Below are 21960 nucleotides of genomic sequence, written 5' to 3' on the forward strand. Positions count from 1 at the left end.
TACTACCAGCCTTATTTCATAAAACTGAGTCATAGTTGCTATTCCTGCAGTAGGTTAAATAATGTAAAATAAACAACACATAAATGTAAAAAAAACCAAAACATTTTTACAGGCCAGGCCACCATACAGTTTGTTTGACTAATCTATTTGTCATCCATTTCTCTATTCTTTCTCCTTTATGTACAGAGGCTGTGTCATTCACAATCAGTGTACAAAAGGTATCAAACATATACAAGATAATAAGGATGGAGCTGTTGCAGGCTCATAGGCAGTTTCATTCCCACTGCATGTTCACATTACAGAACTGATGTATTCTCACTACTACATACCTCCACTCCACAGTCAAACTTAAATGTTTGTCATTTAAATGTTAAATGCATTTTTGATCCATTCAAATATTGAGGCTCACCTATCCACAAATAATAAATGACTCATGGGACATAGCGTCACACAGATGCAAAGTTTGATGCCCACAATATTTTCCTCTCTGATTTGAGGAATTCTTTTTCTCCCTGGTTTCATTTGTACATCCATATCTGTATCTGAACAGATCTCAGCAACACTGGAATGACATTCTGCCTTTGACTCGCAGCCAATCCGGCCTCATCTCCCTCCGTCTCTCAACACCTCCATCTCCATTTCCTCCGTCCTCTCACCCTCTCACCCTGCTGTCGGTCTCTCATACTGTGGGTCTGTTCCTGTGTGTAGAGATCGTTCAGCCATGACATGGCTGAGTGCAGAGGCCCCGGGGGCAGTCATGTGCCGTGGTGCTCACTCGGACGATGGAGACACGTGTCGCAGATCTCTCCAGTTAGCATTCAGAGCTAACCGGTCTCTTTTTAAACCTCTGACGCACGCGCACACACTCAGCATTCATTTATCCTTTTTATGTCCTTGTGAGCATTTTTTTCCCCCCCGTCTTTGTTGCCTTCTCAGCATCCCTCTTCCTCCGTCGCCCTGTATTTCTCAGTTGCTATAGCCCACTGTGTCATTTCTAGATATTTTTTCCCCACTTTTCAACGCCTCAACCCTCCACCCCAATCTTTTGTCTCACTTTGGGAGAAAAATAAAATAAAAATGCCCCTGCTGTTATTTTGTCCTCCATTCATTTGCAATCATCATCTACTGCCTTTGTACTAACACCTAGTGCCATCACAGGAAGTGGGTGAAGCCCTGCCATGCCCTCCAGATTCACTTTTCTTTTTTCATAAATCCTGGCCTCTGCACACTTATCATTCCCCCCCACCTCTCCTCCGTTCAGCCATCTCTACTATCTCTCCTCAAAGCTGAAGGGTAATTATTCCTCTTGCATACTTATTGGCCAGAAAACAGAGGCAATGTTATAATCGTCATTCCTGTTTAGAATCCAAAGGCTTCAACAAATACATGGTCTTTTCTCCTTCTGGCGTTTCCTCAGGCTTGTTTGTTATTTATGAAACATCCTAATATAATAATAAAGCAGAGAATTAAATCTCTCTCATGCCAAAGCAAAATGGTTAGACTTTCATTTCAAGAGTGAATCTTGTATACTAAAATACTGTTTTGTCAAAAATCACACGTTTGTCTGTTATTATTATTGTTTTTTGCATAAGACTTGTGGATAAATCTACTGTAATATATTAGCAGCCACTGTCATGGGGACAAGACTGAGGTGATGGGTGAAAACATGGCTCAGATCTGGCTGTCACATTTGCTAAAGGGCTCAAGGACTGTGAACAATATCAACCTTTTCACTTTTACCCATTTTAAAGAACTTCCGTCATATATGAGAGGCAATCAAAAAGTTCCAAGACTATTCCTGTTGTGCACGAACAGAGTGTAGACCCATGATGTGCAGGTGAAGCTATAACAGTTGTGAGTAAATACTCCGAATGATGTCACTTGATCAACATCAGCACCCGAGTTACGGTACACACATCTGCAATTCGAACTTGAGCAGTGAGTGCATATCAAATTTCAAAAAATTCGAAACGTAATTTGAAAGACTGTTAGTGTATTGTAACAAAAGTAGTCTCTGAACTTTTTTTTTGTAGTATGATGCAGACGATGTTCCAGTAGTGTCTGCTAAATTAACACTAATACAACCAAATTAGCTAAAGTGTCCCGAGGACACAAGACTGATTTTCTAAGACCAAGTAAAGAGCTATTCGTAGCTCTTTTGCTTGTCCTGATAATCATCAGTGATTGAAGTCTGATTTTGAGAATCCTGAAGATGAAATAAAGAGAGGGGTTAATTGGATTCAGTCAATCTTTTATTTCCTCGAGTGAAAAAAAGTCTCTCTCTTAGAGCTCCAGTTTACTCATGAATATGACAGTGGGTGCAAATGTCTAAATACTCACTGCCAGAGGGCAGAGTCAGGGTGAAACAGACTGAACGGGTGTCTTCATATCCACTGGGTTGAGAAGGTTAAGGATGGCGTTAATGATTAAAAAAAAAAAGGCCACACCATGCAGTTTGGGTGGAGAAGCAGAAGAGAGAGATGATATATATACGGCACAGTATCTTGAAGTGAAATGTTAAACTGTGATCAGCCAGGACATTGATCTGACCCCAAGGACCACTTCATACAGGTCTTGTCCATGATAAACTGCTATCTGTTAAATAAGGTTAAACCCCAAACTCCACAGTAGCTGCACCACCTGTGAGGAGGAAGCTGAAAGCAGATGATGGGGACAATCAAGCCTCATCACTACTGCCTTAAAAGCTGGGCTTCTGCCAGTTAGAAGTCCATGTTTTAGGGATTCCTGTGGTGCTAGAGAGGCAGCCACTATTTCACCAGAGCCTCTTCCCTGCCCTTTGCTCTTGGCAGCTCTTACACTGAGGCAAACAAATACATGGAACACCGCAGTACACTCTGCAGCTCCCTACTGGCAGCAGCAAAACCTCAATGTGGGTGTTTCAGTCGAGCTCAGGAGGGGGGATATTTTCAAGTCACGACTCAAACGGCAGTGCGCTCTGCACGCACACGCACACACACACACACACACACACACACACACACACACACTCATGTTTAGCTGAATGTTGACATATTCCTGCCATAATTCTTTAAGCTGGTTTAGAAAAGCGTTCGCTTAGATGAATCATGTGACTTCCCCTGAGGTGTGTGAAATACAAGCGCGTGAAAGGTGGATGTAGAAAAGGCCGAGCTCAGCACGACAGCACACAGTCAGTCGCTGCGATCCCACCCACACAAGCCCACACCTACACTGCATGCACATATAGAAACACACCCAGACTTATCTGTAGAGAACAGATAGATAGATAGATAGATAGATAGATAGATAGATAGATAGATAGATAGATAGATAGATAGAGATAGATAGATAGATAGATAGATAGATAGATAGATAGATGGTATGGAGGTAGTACAAAATATTAAATGAAATACATTTAAAAATGCACATTATATATAAATAAAAATAGAATAATATTAAATGAAACTAAACAACTGTGCAACAAATTAAACAAACAAAGAAACAACAGTGTTATTGATGTGTGATGGATTTGGGCAGAGGTGAGTTATTGAACAGTCTGATTGCGGTGGGCAGGAATGACCTCCTGTATCGGTCCTTGTGACAGCGGAGCTGGAGGAGTCTGTAGGGGAAAGTGCCCCGCCGTCCCTGCAGTAGAGGGTGGTCAGGATTATGCAATATGGATAACAGTTTGTTCAGCGTCCTCCTCTCCACCACCTTTTCCAGATTGTCCAGCAGACTACTGAGAAGTACAGTTCACTGGCCACAGCAGACTGGTAGAACATCTCCAACATCTTGCTGCACACATTGAAGGATCGAAGATTCTTCAAGAAAAAGAGTCGACTCATCCCCTTCTTGTAGACGGCGTTGATGTTGGTCTTCCAGTTCAGTCTGTTGTCGATGGAGACACCCAGGTACTTGTACTCCTCCACCGTGTCCACATCCTCTCCCAGAACACTCAGCGGTTGTGGAGCCGTCTTGTTCATTCTGAAGCCGATCAACATCTCTGGACTTGGCCACGTTCAGAAGCAGCTGATTTCTACCAGCCCACTTCACAAAGTCCTCCACTACTGCCCTGTACTCCTCCTCCCGTCCATCACTTATACACCCAACCACCGCAGAGCCGTCAGAAAACCTCTGCAGATGGCATGACCCCGAGTTGTACTGGAAGTCAGTTATGTACAAAGTGAACAAGAACATGGACTTGTCTACACCCCATCATCAAAAACAAACAGCCCCCACAATTAGATCTCCATTTTAAAAGAAATCTTTGACTCTACCTCTTTTTTTTTTCTCCTTATCTGATCCCAGCAATCACATACAGTAGTTCAATTACTAACCATTGATTTTAAATGGCTCTGTTTGCATACAGGATATATAACATGTGGGCTGCATGTAGACACTGAAATGACTGCTAATGGGAAGCTTGGCCAAAAAGTAGAAGGATTCTACATATGTATTTAAAAAGTATAAAAAGTCAATATAATATGATATGTATATTGTAATTACCGATATAGTATTTTGTTAGCTCCTATCCTGTCTGTGCCACTATAATATGTCCATAACTTTCTCTTAAGTGGAAAAATGAAAACAAGAAACTTACAGTATCATTGGATACTTGATGCTGGTTTATTCAATAAATACACAGTCTTGACTGGAAATAACTGAAAACATAAAGTTGGAGTGCATTTTTGACTCCTCTGTTTGAGTTAAAGCCGGTTCCGCATCACGTATCATCATCTTATGAGTGTTTGTTTGAGCCGCTGCGTGTTGTCATGTGAATATATAGAACGTGCGTTTATGTATGGGAGAGTGCACGCTGTTTATTTAACCAGACAGCGAACTGTGAGCGATTCCCCACTTGGCCTTTGCAGTTTGTAGTTTCTCCATATTGACAGTTTGACACTTACTACAGAGCATCATGGGCGAGCTATACCCCATGGGTGGTGTGCATGTACGTGAGACGCGGAGCGACAGATTGATAGAGGGTTATTCTGTCTACATGCGTGTTGTTCGGAATCTAAAGAGTCAGTTCATTTTGGGAAAGAGAAGACGTTTAGAGAATTTAAAGGTTAGCCAGTAAATACAACAGCAATGTATTGTTTTTTTTTGTTTTTTTAAAGAAATCAATGCATTTCAGTGGAATCAGAAAATCTTTCAATTTGTCCAGTACTTTTTTCTTAGTTTCACAACTACTTACAATTTATATTTGGAAATCAATTAAGCAATGTTACACAACAGGCTGTGCATTAATGTCATTAACTGGCACAACAGTGATGTGGTCAGGACTGAGGCGCTTGCACTATGTATTTATATTGGGGGGGGCAATTCGCTCTCAAAATATAAAAGCTTTTGTTGGTGCCATCTCCAATTTCATGGCAATACTTGGATGTGACTAATAACTGGAAAACAATCAGTCATGTCAGTAGACTCTTGTGTAATGTACGCAATGTTTACTACTCCAGCAATTAGGCCGACCTTTAAGAACGGCCTAGCAACAGAGACGATTTGCAGTCCGTTGGAATGCTTTGGAGAGATAGTGGGATTTCTCAAATTGAATAAATACAGCACGTAGAAGCACAAAACCGCTTTGCTAGCTCAATGTTGTTCGAACTAAGCCATCTGCTGAAAAAAAAGAAATCCATGGTCACTTGTATTTTTAAGATAGTAGCGCTGTCACCCGGCACAGCTAATACCCAAACCCAAATAGGGTAACAGTTCTCCAGAGCATTGTAAAATTGAAAAGTCAAAATTATCGAAAAAAGGATACATGCAATTATTTCCAAAATTCATAAAATGTTTTTATCGAAGGAAATATTCTGCCTTAATCCAAAATGTTGAGATGGTGGAGTAATATTTTCCAGCTACGAGCAAGGTGTGCTGCCGTGTTAACTTGAGCACGCTCCAAATGCACAGCTGACCAATCACATTTCTTGGTCCAAACGACTTCTTGTGTAATTTAGCTCACTGGATTCCCGTGCGCCAACACTCGTCATACGAGCTGTTTAATTCAGCGGATTAGCACAAAACAGTCAAATCAGCACTATTTGCAGTGCTTTCGGCTATGATTTGTTCCTGCGCCATGCATTGTGTCAAACGCGTGGAAGCACAAACGTGTGTGTGCGCGCCTGTGTGTTAACTTCACTGTATGTCCTGCCAAAATGCACCACTGCACCTTACACCATATGGTCAACTGAGCCATTTAAGACCTCAGAGAATTATTATTCGTTACTGTGCTGCAGTTGGCTAAAACCCTCACCAGGCCTCACTGGATTTACAGTCACAGTTAGGTTTGGCTGATCCCGCTATCCAGCACCTTTATAACATTTGGTTTCAGTTTTGGCAACAGTGGAGAGAGAAACACGCTTCAGCAGACACACAATTTGGCAGGGCACACTGGTGGACGGCTGCAGAGCGCAGCTTCTGTATTGTATGGCCGCTTACAGCTTGTGTCGGGTCTGCAGTTTCCCTGTCGCTGTGTGGTACTCTTATGTCATCTCTGTTGGCAACATGTACAGCCTGGTGCAGAAAATGATGACAAAACACTGTGGAATCAAGGTCGGCGCCGTCTCATTATCTGACCTACTTCATCTTTCACAAAACACTTCCTCTGATTAATTTCGCAGTGGTCTGGCTTCTGCACAACCTCACCTTTCCAACACTGTAAACGCTTACGATTTCGTGCCACTGATGTCAGTGAGGCCCGTTCGATACGATCGTACGCTCGTCAATCTGCAGAGAATTTATGATAATATAGGATTTACTGATTTTGCATTAATATCGTTAGTGCCTCCATATGTCGAGTGTTTAATTCACTGGATTAGCGAAACGAAACCATTTAGAAATTGTTAATTCCATAATTCAGTCTTTTAGAAAACTGGCACATTTCCACGTGTGGAGTATCTTTATCATAATCTAAAATTGAGAAAAGTTTATTTTTAACGCCAACATCTCAAATCAACAATTAAAAGTAAAGACAGATTTAAGAAGATCAAACATGCTTTTCTTCTATGTCTGACTGATACGGAAACATATAATTGACATTGAAAATCTCCTTTGTCCCCAGTGTTTGTTCTGATTTTGGCAAAAAAAAAATGATTTTGTACTCCAAGACTTGTACACTAAAGCTGGAATAATTGCAAAAGATAAACTTAATTATAAAAAACAGTGTTCATATGAGGCATTTAAAAACCACACTGAAAATGTTCCCTGAGGAATGTTAATGTTTTAAACAATCAGGATTTCTATTGTGGGATATGTAAATGCTGTAAATGAATTGTATTCTTAAGTGACAAAGTGCTGACTATTCTGTGCTGCCATTTTAGCAAGAGATGATGTATCTCAAGAGAATTAAATAAATAAATACAAGACATAGTAAATGTCTGTCGTCCACTGTTTGTTGTATAACAAGGACTACTAACTAATGTGTGGGCAACACTGAGTCAGTAGTGGGCTGAGCAGCCAATGGCTCAGACTGGCTTTCGGCCTATCTGATCCTCTGATGGATCGGAGCCTCTCATTATATAGATTGAACTGAGATAGCAAAATAAAGCAAGAAGCAACAGACACTAAGAGAGAGTTACCAGGGGAGAGAAGCTCAGAGCCCTGTTTGATACAAGGCCTTATTACACACAATAAGTATCTAATGGTTACAGCCAGAATACAGGGATTGTCAAGCTTTTCCCTCAGCAGAGCTCAATCTTCTCTCTTTCATGTCCGTCTCTGCTCTTCAAACCAGCTGTCTCTGACATTATCTTCTGATTTCTCTTTTCCCCCTATTTTTCTCCTTCACTGCCTGTTTCCACTATCTTGTCAGATACCGCCGATTCCCTGCTGACTCCAAAATTCACATCGAACCAAGTTTAATGGAAAAAAAAAAACAAAGGCATCCTGAACCCATACTCTCCTCACAGCTCTCAGACAAAAGGCATACACTGAGCAGACATGACTCTCCATCTAAATTTTGCTGGAGGGAATCCACACAACCTCGGAATTCATTTCGGAAGCCCTCAGCCTCGTGTTTAATCTTACAGCAGATTTACATGCTGTAAGAAAAAACTATAGTTGTTTCTTCCCAAAGGTCTCTACGGCACTTTGGGAGTAGACAGGAAAGGCTCGAGGGAAAAAAAAACCTGGTCTCGTCAGCTTTTTGGATTGCACTACTCCTGAACTGATGAAATTACATGTGCTCTCATGACAATTAGAGTACACTTAATGGCATATGCTGCTCCACAAAAGGAAAACTCGTGCTGGAACCACTCACACAAACAGATGTGCTCTTAAGTGGCTTGTGCTGGGATTTTGTAGCATTCACCAATTTTCTTGTTGCTGCAAACGACAATTCAGGAGTGGTCCAGAACTGTTGTAGACGCCTCATGGCATTTGAAAAAAAAAAAAAAAAAAAAAAAACCAAAAAAACGTATTAGACCTGAATTAATGTCTTTTAGAGTTTAATGGTGGCAAAATGAACAAAAACTAAATACATAATCCAGACTACGAAATTAAAGCAAAATTAATATTTCTTTCAGCATATTATCTTTTTAGATAATTGTTCACTATTACCTGACAGTGTAAGATTGGCCTATCGTAGACCATAATATATTCTTAATAAATCTCAATGACAGTCACATCCCCCTTTATCACTTGTCATCCTATTCACTTGCCTTAGAAAGGCTATTTGACATCTAACTCCATGTCAAACAATTTCATCTTCGATGGTGATGCCAGTTATGCTAATGAAAAATCCCACCATTTCTGTGGGGCTGAGGTAAAATGATTTGCACTAATGACCACAACAATCCAGCACATAATTCACGCCAGCCTCTATAATCCAAAACAATCGAATTAGTAGGTTTCCATAGCAACTAGGACAGCAGAATTACACTGTTGATGTCTGAGTTTCTGTTTGAAATCAGGAATATGCTATGAAAGCAGTACAAAATTATTGTTGTTTTTGCTTATTTTAACATTTGTGGAAAAAAAACAAAAACATGATTGAGTTTTTGCTTTACCCCATCTGCTGTACTAAAGATGCAGTCCCTTATGACCTGTACTAAATTTGATCTCATTAACAGGCCAAATAGTAATGAGGTCAAACACTGTGTCCCCTCACTTGGATGAAAACTGTCCAGATATTTAAGAGGGTTTCCCTTCAATTAATGTTGTTATGCAGAAAGAAAAAAAAAAACTATAGCATGCCCTTCCTGTGGCATCAATCATAAATCCAATATTGTATGTTTTGCCTGGGTAATTAGTCAGAAATATGTCATCAATCAAACTGTTTTGCCCTGCCCATAAGCCAGGGGAGAGTTGCTAAACAAATCATCAATCTTTTAGTGTAAATCCAATTAGGTAAAAATAACTCATTAATGCATGTCAATATTGAATCAGTCCAGTAATTTACTGTGACAGCAGGTATGTATGCGTCATTAGGCGGTTTGTGTTTGTGAGTCTGTGCTTGCGTGTGCTCATACACATTACGTGGACTGTTTTAAAGAAAAGGAGGGCTACAGCCTCAACACAAGCTTGTTCCACGGTCATATTAAAAAAAAATATACTACATTCCGCCACAGTCCTGAGCCTGCACCACTGATTTTCCTATTTCCAAGTGAATGACTAACGCTCCTTATTCCAATAAACCAGAAGTAACCATTTCCTCAAGTTAATTTCTCATCGGCCCATTTATTGGACAAATTATGTGCGGTTGTCACCCTGAGTCCGACGTCTTTATCTTTGATAGGGCATGCATTGCCAATTTGTTTACAAAGAACACCAGTAAAAGCGTTCTTATTCATCTGCACTGAATGTGGTTGCTCAGTCCTAATTATACTCTGAATTAGTTACATATTTGTGTTTACATTATAGCTCCCTTTCCTCTACTGGTGATATTATTACAGCAAGAGCCAACACTGTTCTCTCACTCTCTCACAGACACACCACGCAAGTTGGGTTTACTTCACTTCAGAGGACATTACGTTAACTTACGTTTATTTCCTTGAGGCCTTCTCAAAGCCCAACCATTAAACACTACCTAACCGTAAAACCTAACATTATGTGTAATGTCACAGCAGACAGTGGCGCGTTTCATTCATTCTTGAAAATGAAATCATGAGAACAGCAGCTGTCTTAGTCTTTGGGTGCATCCACTCCCCAGCTTCATGATGTAAAGAGGCTAATCAGAGTTTTATGGTTGTATTGTGCCGGTAAATAAAAAAGTTTCCAACTGCTGAATCAGTAGATAATTTTCTTTCCAGTCCTGTAAGCAGAGAATCAGTAATCTGTTGGAAGTCATTTATTAAAAAACCCTTTCATAATGTAAGAAGTTAGATAGATATATGTGCTGTGTGCTCTGCAAACTATAGTTACTCCTTCCTGAATTTGTTAAAATTGTACATTGTATTTAATGCTAAAATGTTCAAATGTCTAAAACAGTTCAAGCGAGATGTAGAGAATTTTTTTTTTTATTTTGAGGTTTTGTTTCATTTATTTGTGCAACTCGTTCAGAAAAACTGAATGTAAACTGTAGAAAATCTTTGTCATGAAATCACATCCATCCCTCCTTTCAACCACACATTTTTAAGATCATCATTGAAGGGGATTACCTGTTGCCATAGCAACAGTGGGCTATTTCACCAGCGGTTGTGATGCTGATTGGGCTTGTTTATGGCCCTCAAAGGTATCTGTATCTGTGTGCCTCATGCACATTAACACATTTATCCCTGGAATACTGCAAAGGAGTTGCACGTGACACAAATACAACCATTAATGACACAATCAGTCGAATAAAAATAATTCTGTTGGTCAACCATTTCACTGCAGCGCACACACAGCTATAGAAGAATTCAATGAGCCAGGAGCCAGAAAAGAGCGGCAGCGGTAAACTGAAGGGTGGGATAAAAAAAACTTTAAAAAAAACGGATAAATCTACACATTTCTGCTTTATTAAAAAGTGGTTTGTTCATTGGTAGAGCTTCCTCATCTTACTGAAGAGGCCACTTAACACAAGAGGATTGAAGAGGCCTGTTTGTTCACTGTTACATTCAGACTAAAGGTAAAAATGGACAATGATTAAATTCAAATAACCCTAATATATGCCAGCTGGGGCACTGATCTTTCCCCTGACGCTCGTATTATTAGATATAAGTTGATGCACTTACGTGTACTCTGCAATATTTTAAATTTCCACACTGCGAGGGAAGTATGATAGCTTCAAGTATAATACTTTGCACTACTGCTGTCATAAATAGTTCAAGAGAAATATGTTGACATTTTAAGTGTTAATTAATAACTGAGCTTACTTTGTGTAGTTTAAGTTTTGAATGTATTTCTGTGTGCCTACATTGTACATGCTTTGATTGTAAAATTGGTTTTCTACCTTTAAAAGGCAACCATTCTAAAATAGTAATCTATTTTCCAGCCTGAGACTCCATGAGGCTACATTACAATAATTCATAGAAAATGCTTTGACCTGCAAATTCCCTGTTTTAAACTATATAGAAAAAAATGATCAAATTCACAGAATATCATGCATATATTAAGATATTTGCATCATGAAACAACACAAACATGATTGGTCTGCTCAGTTGGACAAAAACAGTTTTCAGCAAGCTCAGTTGTAGCTCATATATTTGTTAGTGCTGCTACTTTCCTCCGTTAGCTATTTTTCAGGGTTTCTAGTGTTTTCATTGTTCTCTCACTAGGAACAGGCATTTTACTAAATAGGTTTGGTGATAATTTGACGTAGAAATTGAGAAAAGCTTTGTTTGTTAAGTTAAATCAAATCTTTTAAAACTTTCTTTTCTTCCAGGTAAATTCTTTGATGCTTTTTATAACAAGAGGTCAGCTTGGCTGTGTTTTGGCATCATTCACATAACCATTCGTTGGGGCTCCACTGTTGCCTGCAGCTATTTGGATAAATTCCATTTTTTTGGGATTAAAGCCCCACAGGCTGTTTGGCTTTTACATTTTAACAGCCTGTTGAGGTGTCAATTTATGGAGAAAGCACAGGCAGTATCTGCTGTGCTTATCTAATTGTCTATGCAAATGTCTGCCACAGTTGAGAGAGTGAAAGAATTGGCAAAGAAATGGAAAAGTAAAGGGAATCATGCATACTAAAAGAGGGGACATTTTCCTTCCTGTCACATTCAAATGAGCTATTAGATAACGGCTTTCTCTAACTGTCTAGACCTTGAGTTAATGGGTAATTTGTGATCTTGTGTCCCACCACGCCTAGGGGATAAAAGCTCTTCTTTGAATTGGTTATTAGTCAACGGGTATATTGACACGGCCAGTGTCACGAATCTGTATTCACTAATAGCCTGGTCTCATGGCAAGAAGCACAAGTCCTCTGTTTGTTATTCCTCACTGAGACAATACGGGAGCACATTATAAAATGCCGCCCAAGTCAACCACCTTAAAAGGTGTATCACTCAGGAAAATAAGAAAGGAGTATTTAATATACATCATACTTAATATATTTTTAAAACCCCAAAAAAATCACAGGCTATAATCAAACAAACAAATCATTCAAACAGCACAGGTCGGTTTTCATTGTAAAACCTAAACCTACCGTTTGACCGCTTTATCTGCTGCAGGGATTGTTTCATTTAGTCAAAAAATCTACTCGCTTATGCTTAAGGAAGACAATATAGTTGGCTTGCTTTCGGGTAAACACGAACCCTTTGTAAAAAAATAAAAAATAAAAATAAATGAGGCCATAATGGCACAGTTTCCTTACAGTGTAGCAAAACAGGTTAATCTGGGATCAAATCTAGCCACAACATGTTATACAACATCAATATGCATGGTACTGCACTGGCCAGTAATATACATGATTGTGGGACTAGAAGTGAGGTGAGAATGCCGTTTTTATTCATCAATTAACTTCACAGAAAGTGTGGTAAAAAGAAAAATACTCAATTAAATCAATATATTGTGTGACCACTCTTTAGCTTTAAAAGAGCATAAATTCTCTGAAGTACAGTATTTCTGCTGTTTAACTTGTGATCAAGGGATAACTTTCCAGACTTGTAAAATCCTTTCTGTATTATTTCAAATCTGACCGCCAACAAACAAGAGTCAACAGCCACTAGAGGTCATAAACATGTATTGTATTAGACATTTAAACAAATGTTAAATGCAGCTGCTTTATTGTGATAGTCACTTAAAATTAGGATTAATCACATAGTAATTTAAAAAAAAAATGACCAAGTTTTGAGTTTCTAAAAATATGACTTCCGATGCTGGCGGTTACAAGGTAACAGTTTTTACCTTGGGGTTCATTTGTGTCTCATCCGTGGGGCTCAAAATGCCACCAATCTAGTAGAACAATAGCTAAGAGGTGCAAGACACCAGGAGGTGGAATCCAAGAGCACCTTGTAAAGACCACATGACATTGCCACCGGCTGTAATAAGGTCAGTTCTCAACTTGTGTGTGTTGGAAATATGACCTACAGCTGAGAGAACCTTAATGCCACCAATAACTCCTGATCACTGTCACTGCCAACGGGAAATACAAACACCGTTTGCTGTTTATAGTGTATGTATTGTTCTGTGGTGGTGGTGGTGGTGGTGGGGGAGGTGGGTTGTGAAAAGGCATATTCAGACTGGAAATGTTATGTTTAGTAAATAACCTTCAGCAATGAACTACTTTATTCCCAAACCACTGAAAACACAGAAAAATGCTGAATTGTTGCGGAAAATATTTATTTTTCTACTAGACGAAAGAAAATAGAAACAGCGAATCTAGGTGCTTGGTAATATGTGTTTGTGTGTGTGTGTGTGTGTGTGTGTGTGTGTGTGTGTGTGTGTCTGTGTTCCACACCTGCTCTCACTGTCTAATCCTGTCTACACTGGCATGAATAAGTGCACCCAGACACACATAAACACACTATTCTCAATCAGGTCACTTTATGCAGTGCAACTACAGGAAATCAAGTAACCCAAACAAATTGCGATGCCGTTTAATGATGCCAATATTGATTGGTCGTTCTGTTGGCCTTTTGATCCGCCACTTTGATCCAGATAGAAATGTCTCAACAAGCATTGGTGATCGTCTGAATTCTTAGTGCAACCAGCGGGTTTTCCCTTACTAACAAACTGTGGAAAAATGCTGTTATTTATTATGGGGATAACACAGGTACTCTGCTGAAACGAGCATCCGGTACAGATAATGTACTTTTGACGAGCACGAGTATCATCCGAGTAAATGTGTCAATATCCTTGTTGATCAAGGCTTCTAACAGACACTAGCTGTGTGCACACATTGAGGCAGCTACACACAGACTGCTGCAATTTGATTTCTCTGCAACTATTAGCATGATATGCTAACCTAAGGTGAGTCATGTTTTAGATGAATAATTTGCAAAACAAACCTTTTCTTTCATATTTCACTTCTCATCCGCACACAAATGGAGTTTTATGTCACTAAAATGGACTTCCTCTAACGTGCCGCTTCGCCAAAAATTCCAGTTTCTATGTGTGGACAAAATGAAGAATTTGGGAAAACAATGACATCACACCTCAATTTCACGAGTTTAAAGCTTAACTGTGAATGAATTAATAATTAGGTACTATTTTTGTTTGTTTAATTTTAAGTCACTATCGCCAAAACAAAACTAATTCATGATACTTCACTCAGGATACTTTTGTCTGGTGCAACCATGTTTTTTTTTAGCATTTGCTTAAGTTTTTGCATTCTCGGGTGTAAGGAGATATTTTGCAAGGTGAAACTGTTTTTTTAAACAGAGGGAGAAAATATCTGTTATTAGTGTGGACAAGTTTTAAGATGGTAAACATGCTATAGCCTTAATATACTTGCTGACATTAGCATTTAGCTCAAAGCGTGCATAACATGGTATAGACTTAGTATAGTCAGGTTTTTAATATTAATAACGGAGTAAAATTGAGTTTATAGTCCAACTGCTTTCTGTGAAGTAATTTCAAATGTTGCAACTTGTTGGATAAACAGCATTCTCATAAATATCAACCACTTAAAGCTCAAGCTTTAGCTGCAGGGTGATCGGGTGACATTCAACGTGCAGTCAAACCAACAAAACCCTCCGTCATGAGTCATTTCCAAAGTCAACAATCCAAAATAATCTCCTCTGATGGAAACTTATGCAATTTAGCTGGAGAATACACTCACTGGCACTCAGGCAGAAACTGCAGAGAATATATTCATCAGATACTGTAAATAGAGAGATAAAGAAAGGGAGGTAAAAAAAAAAAAGAGGGAATGAGAGATATGCAGACGTACAGAGAGCAAAGGATGGAGTGCAGATGTGGCCTTTGGGCGGAAACTGCTGAATCACCACGTCTCTTCTCATTACTTCATCGCATCATGAACCTGGAGCACTTTCTCTGGAGCCACACAGAGTGTCTGTCATGATATAAAAGGCAGAGAGAGAGGCAGCAACGGACAAGAGAAAAAACAATGTAGAGAGAGGGTGGAACAAACAAGAGAGACACATCCAGAGGAAGTGATAAAGGGGAGATTCCCAGATCTTCTCCCTCTCACTTTGTTAAGCCTCCCATCTGTGCCGCTGTAACCTTGAAAGGCCCTGGAGGACACTGCCTCTTCCCTCATCCATCTCAATGGGCTCAAGTCTGTTACATAATGACTACTTCAAGCTACTCAAACACCCACAATCGGAATTGCCTGAAATTACAACCACTTTTTAATCATGCTGTTTCACTGCTGGACTCCCATTGCGGCCTCTTTTTGTGGCACAGTTGGGAAAAGTCTTCACAGTAGCACAGTCGATGCTTGAGAATGTATACGAGCTGTCACCTGCAGAGAGTCATGATACCCGTGGTTGCCATACAACAGCCAGACAGCATTTAGAAGCGGATGCCAGCGCCAAGGAGAAATGGAAGTTTAAATCAGGGAATAAAACAAGTACAATTACGTGAAATGGAGAATTCAGAATACAAAGAACTAAATGAGGACAGACAGAGCAAGAGGCAGTAAAAGCCTCATTGCTTGTCATTACTATCATCCACTCAAGACACAATACAATGATGAATGTTATAGGAGCTTTTATCTTAGTTCATTACAGTGACAGGTGGAAGTGACCATTACTAATTGCATGCCAATTTGTTTTAGTCTTTCCATCAATCTGCTCATTAGACATTGCTTGTAATTCATGGGTGTGGGTGTAAATTGGGCTTTGTTTGTGTTAAATCTTTAGAAGACAACAAATATGGTTGCTCTGGTTGATCTGACATTGTTGAAGGAGAAATTCTTGACTGACCAAATGCGTTTCCGACATTAAAAAGTGTAATTTATGCTTAGTGTCTTTACTAAAGTTCTAGTTTGATTTTCAAAGGTTATTGTAATCATGAGTGACCATCTTGCTCAAGGTTATTCTCCACCTTGGCCCAGCAGCATCTGAATGAACTCTCCATTGATTTTCCCATTCATTGTCGAATTGATTTAAACATCTTACTGCTTGGTTTTTTATCCTTTCCCCCCCGGCAGTCCTTGCTCCAGGATCAGGCTGTACCCATTATCAAAATGCAATCAGCTGTTATTGTGAGAGGGCTAAAGAACGAGGACACATTCAATGGTGAGGCAGCCAAGGACTACAATTAAAATTAATATGGTGTTGTGCTTGATTTCTGCTGCAGAAAATTTGGTAGAGCTCCAGTCTAGAATTTTTACAACAGGTTTAATCACATCAATGTTTACTGACTGACTGTTTTAGGCTGTTATTAACTCACTATAATTCAGATTCGGCAGCATGACATTTTTTAAGTGTTTTCTAAAAAATTTCAAATCTCATGGGGACAAAAAAGGCTTATTGTATTTCAAGTGTCTCTTATCTACAGAGCCTACGGTTGTTCATTTTGGCCTTATAGTTGAGGAGCTATTACTGACTGAATTTGGGTTGTTGTTTTTTGGCAGAAGTGTCAAAAAAAGCCTTTAAAAATCATATAAAAAAAACATCTATTTGAGATGACATTTTGAGAATGTTCGAGTGTTGTGTGATTTTATGTGCATGTGTAGCATCAATTTATAATATTGCAGTATTTACCGATGTACTGTATATGTCCGTGTGTGCACTTATACTTCAAAGTAAAGATTTGTTTCGGAAGAAATGTTTTTTTCAGGTTATGTAGTCACCATTCAAATGTATCCTTACCAGATACTAGGGATCTATCTTTTAAACCAACTAAATTATCTGTACCCATATCCGTACTCGGAAGGGGCGGGGCTTAAACCGAGATGGGGTGGGGTGTAGACCGGAAGTGGGCAGGAACTAACCTGGAGTAGTTCATTTAAACCCGAGATTGATATGGGTTGATCAGAAATTGCTAAATGTATTATTAATTAGAGAACTATTTACAGAACAGCCCCAGAACTGAGCTTCAGAGCAATGTCTTTTTATCACAAGAGTAGCATAGCTATTTACAGAGCAAGTTTGTATTGTTTTTTATTGCACTGTAACTTGCGACTCGTCCGGTAAGAGCAAAGTTCTCTGAGTAATTCGGCTGAAGATATTATATACAAACCTGATTAAAACGAGCCAGTGCCAGAAATTAACCAGAAGAGTCACGAGTTGCTCTTAATTCCTGAGACTGAGCAGGCCTGTGGCACAGAGCTGGAGGAAAGGAGGCGGGGCTCTGAGTGAAGCTGCCTGCATGTGTGCACACAGCTCGTGTTCGTTACAAGCTTGAACCAGTGCAGATGTTGGACACAATTACTGGGATATTACTCGTACTAATCACCAGATACCAGATACTCTTTTCACCCGGCTCCTCGTCTCATCCCTACCAGATACATATACAGATTCCGCGAAGTCCTTGCAGATGTGACAGAAGAAGGATTGCATGGAAGGAGGCCATGTATTTAGATGTGTCTTTTATGAATTAAGGCAGCAGTTTCTTACATTCAGACGTTGCTAATCATGGGTGGCGGGCATCCAATCATAAACTCCAGTGAAAAGGATCTCAAAGTAAAATTCTGGCTTTACAGAGGCAATATTTTCAGAAAGTATTTTCTGGTTTCAAAGTTGTATTACTGACAGCCTCAGGTTTGCTCGTTGCTGAGTGGAAAATCAATATCATTTAGTAGAATGACTCTCTTGCCCATATGAACCCACCCCCCCACCCACCCCCAAAAGAGAGAAAAAACAAAAACATTAATATTTATGTAATATCATCTCTGGATGAAAGATGTTTATAAACAAATTGGAAAAATAAATAATGTCACTTAAATTGCAAATGTATTGCATTACATTGATCATATTTCTAATTATTTATATTTATGTATTTTCCGTTGTCCTGCGACAATTTTTTTTATTACAAACTACATCTGTATAGTATATTTTACAGTACAAATTCTGCACCAATTTCCATCGGGACATGAATTTGCAGTCAACACAAACTCACTCAGCATCAATTTGCGCACATCTTCACTAACCATAACCCCTTCTTTGTAAAACTACAGTGCATCATGCGAGTTAACCCACAATGTAAGTGGTAGCCACAAATCACTTATTATGATTATCACAAGACAGTGAAAATTATAGCAACAACAGATCCACGAACGTATGATGGTAAAAGGCAGCTCATGGCAAGAAATGCTTTTTTCAGGCCATGGATTCACCTTTTCAAAGATATTATAACCAGCTACTGATTCTGTGGAGTCATTGCAGATGTTATACAAGTAGGATTTTATAGAGAAAAGCCATGCATTCAAATGAATCTTTTATGAAATAAGGCTGCAGTCTCTCACATTTAGACATTGCCACATCATGTGTGGTAGACGTCCAATCATAAGCCACCAAAACAGTCACAGCAGGATTACCATAACGTAGCGCTCCCAGTCACATTCAGTCAGTACGGTGTAGTGGAATCTCCGATAGTCATGAATGCATTCACACATGCATAATGCACATTTATAAAGATAATCCTGTGCTGAGGGTTGGAAAGAAACAGTGAAAACTATTCAGTCCATTTTGAACCTTCAGAGTCCTTAACTCGGGCATTGCACTAGTTATCAAGTCATCAAGGTACATGGCACTAGTTTATCTCAAAACAGAAGCCAGTAATACAGCTGGAAAGAGTATTATAGCATTTAAATAATACACTTTGTACCCAAGCAATATAAATCAGTTTTAGGAAAATTTTGGGGAAAAATCCCAAAGAATGACGCTTTTGCATACTTTGAGTCATTAAAGCATGTTTGAACATATTAATTAGAAAAACCGAGAAAAAAAAAAAAAAAAAAAAATCCAATTCACCTTTGCAACTATCAAGGAGCAGTTTCAACTGAGATGAGTGAGCTTTTAAAATCATAATAGAAGGAGATAATACGGAGAAAATAAAGTGAACACCTCACCGAACAAAACACTCTCAAGTCCACTTATCAGCTTTCTCTGTGAGCTTTTGACCGTATCAGATAGTGTTCATCAGCAGATGGAGTTTGTTCAGTTATCCTGGAGCTTCAGATGTTCAAACCTTTCATTATTCTACGACTTCTTGCCCATATTGGCTTAAAAGTTTCGCCTGCTAGTTCATTCTGGACTTTGGAAGCAGTATAAATCAAGGTCCACTGACTCACTTCTTCTGAAGCTTTCAACCATGTCACACCAGAAAGCGCATTCAGTTTTATGTGTTGTACTAAAAATCAATTGCAAAATGACAACATTAAAGAGCCTCTATTAAATTGAAAAGGTAAAAAGTGTCTAAGGCCACTTATTCCGTCCAATACAAGGCTGACAAGATAAAGCTAAATCTAGATAATGACAGCACTGAGCGTCCATAATGTCCATCATCAACATCCCCATAAGATATGTTTACAGTCTGAAAATGTGATTTGCAGGGACAGCAGCGAGTGGAATAGCAACATCATTACAAGCGCATGAGGGCTCACATTTCACTTGTAGAAGACAATGTTTTATTCAGAGCTACATGCTCTTGTATGACAGCATATGATGTACGATTTGGTAGCATAAGGATTATATCGTGGGAGCCAACTTGTGCTGTCGAGGGATAGGAACACTTACTCATAGCTCTCTAACACTCACACACAGACACACAGACACAGACACACACACACACACACACACACACACACACACACACACACACACACACACACACACACACAAACACACGCGCGAGTCATGACGACACAAAAACACAAGAACAGAAACAGGTGACAGTGCTGGGTGGTGAGATGTGTGAATCCACACCTCGGGCAAAATCTGTCCTATCTGTTTAGATTCATAAAGCTGTTTCTATTTTCTTTTTCTTCAGTGACAGAATGGAACATATTGTAATACAGAGACACGGCACCAAAAAATGCGATCATTAAATGTGTGTGTAGCTACTTAATTGGAACATGTGAACCATTTGTTTATCTAGATCTCATCAAGGACTACACGAATCAACCATGTTCCTCTTTTTCAAAATTGGTGCCAGTCAGCATTAGGCCAGTGCGCCCACACTTAAATTAGCTGGTTTATAACAGAAAACCATGTTCTTTCTGGCAGATTGAACCAAATATGTTTTACTCCAAACTTGGAGAGCCTTCCAAAAACTCAAGACACAGTTAGCCCTTTACTTGAGGGGTCGTCAAGAATTCCAGTTTTATTCAGCAACAACTCTCAACGCAACCGCCATCCGCATCAACTTCCCATCAGGCATTTGGACAGGACTCAACTGATCACTAAAATCGCGAGCATCTGGAACACTTACCACTCATGCTGGGGCTCATCAATCACCAACAGAATCTTGAACTTCTTGGAGAGGGAGGGGGCGGGAGCCGACTGCTCCACAAACCCGGCGGCGGATGCGGCCGTCTGTTTGACCACGTTGGTGAAGGAGCTGAAGAAGCCAGAGGAACTGCCGGAGGAGGACTGGGCCTGTTGGGGCGACTGAGCCTGCTGGCTCAGGCGGCGCTCCCGGGTTGCGGGGGAGCCGGCTGGCACCTGGGACGGGGCTGGAGCCGTGGTCGGGGACTGGGCAGGAGCGGGAGCTGTGCCAGGGGCAGCACCCTGCTGGGAAGGGGAGGAGGCAGTGGGGGGAGGAGGTGCAGGTGGGTCAGTCCTCTGGAGGTCTGTCATGTAGCCATTGGGCAGGTTGGACATGAAGCTGCTGTCGGAGAGACGGCGTCGGAGGAAGTTCATGGCTGCGGTCGAAAGGTGGGTCTCTCGGGCGGTCGGCTAGTTTCTCTCTTGACTTTGCTTCTCTTGCCTTAGTGGCGTGAAAGCGGCGACACACTTGATCAGAGGTTAGACGAATGACAGAAAGCAAAATCGGCCCAAAATGCACGAGGGACGCGTGACGGAGAGCTTCTCCTGCGCTGGAGGAACAGAAGGCAGGAGGAGAGGATGGACGTGGCGGTGGATACAGCTCTGGTCCAGTCTTCAAGAGACAGCTCTCCAAAGCGCAGCTACGCCAACAAAACAGCGCGCGTGTATGTGTTGTTCCTCTTCCTGAGCCTCACGCCTCCTCGCGAAAGTGTGTGCGTGCGTGTGTGTGTGTGTGTGTGTGTGTGTGTGTGTGTGTGTGTGTGTGAGAGAGAGAGTGTGTGTGTCTGAGAGAGCGGTGTGGTGGTGCCCCCTTCGGTGCTCTCTCCCCTCTCTACTCTGCCTTCCTGCCTCCTGAGCTGCTGTTAGCTGAATGCACTGAAAAGATGCTGCTCTCTGCTTATCTCACCCTTTCACTGGCTCACGCTCCCTCTGCCCTTTCCCTCTCGCTCGCTCGCTCGCTCTCTCACTCGGCACGCTCGCTCTCTCACTCACTCACTCGGCACGCTCGCTGGGCTGTCTCCACCCCCCCCCCCCCCTTCGCCCTCCTCCTCTCCCCTGTCATCATCCTCCTACATCATAGACCACGTTTGTGTGTCGTGCTGCAGCCTTGTAGCGATGCGTGCCGTGCGCAACCAGTGGAAGGGGTTTCCTGCAAGCGTGCATTGGGTGGAATTCAGACAGAAACGAACATCCACCCAGCTCTGCAAGCCCCACCTTCCCC

The 21960-nt window shown here is 40.6% G+C and overlaps 1 protein-coding gene across 2 annotated transcripts in view; it reads right to left on the reverse strand.

Moving 5' to 3' along the window:
* syn2b (synapsin IIb) overlaps window positions 1-21742 on the reverse strand; it is a 78141-nt gene extending 56399 nt beyond the window's left edge. Inside the window, exon 1 of one of the 2 annotated variants that reach the window (XR_011178123.1) lies at window positions 20683-21742. Coding sequence is in view for 1 of the 2 variants with exons in the window: in XM_069146170.1 (XP_069002271.1) it covers window positions 20683-21113 (431 nt within the window). In the remaining variant the exon portion in view is untranslated. The remainder of the gene's footprint in view (window positions 1-20682) is intronic. The other variant, XM_069146170.1, reaches the window with a different exon arrangement.
* Window positions 21743-21960: the final 218 nt, after the last annotated feature.

This window comes from Embiotoca jacksoni, unplaced genomic scaffold (genome assembly GCF_022577435.1).
Source record: "Embiotoca jacksoni isolate LCO1_2020_lvr unplaced genomic scaffold, fEmbJac1.0.p SCAF_1, whole genome shotgun sequence".
Classification (NCBI taxonomy): domain Eukaryota; kingdom Metazoa; phylum Chordata; class Actinopteri; family Embiotocidae; genus Embiotoca; species Embiotoca jacksoni.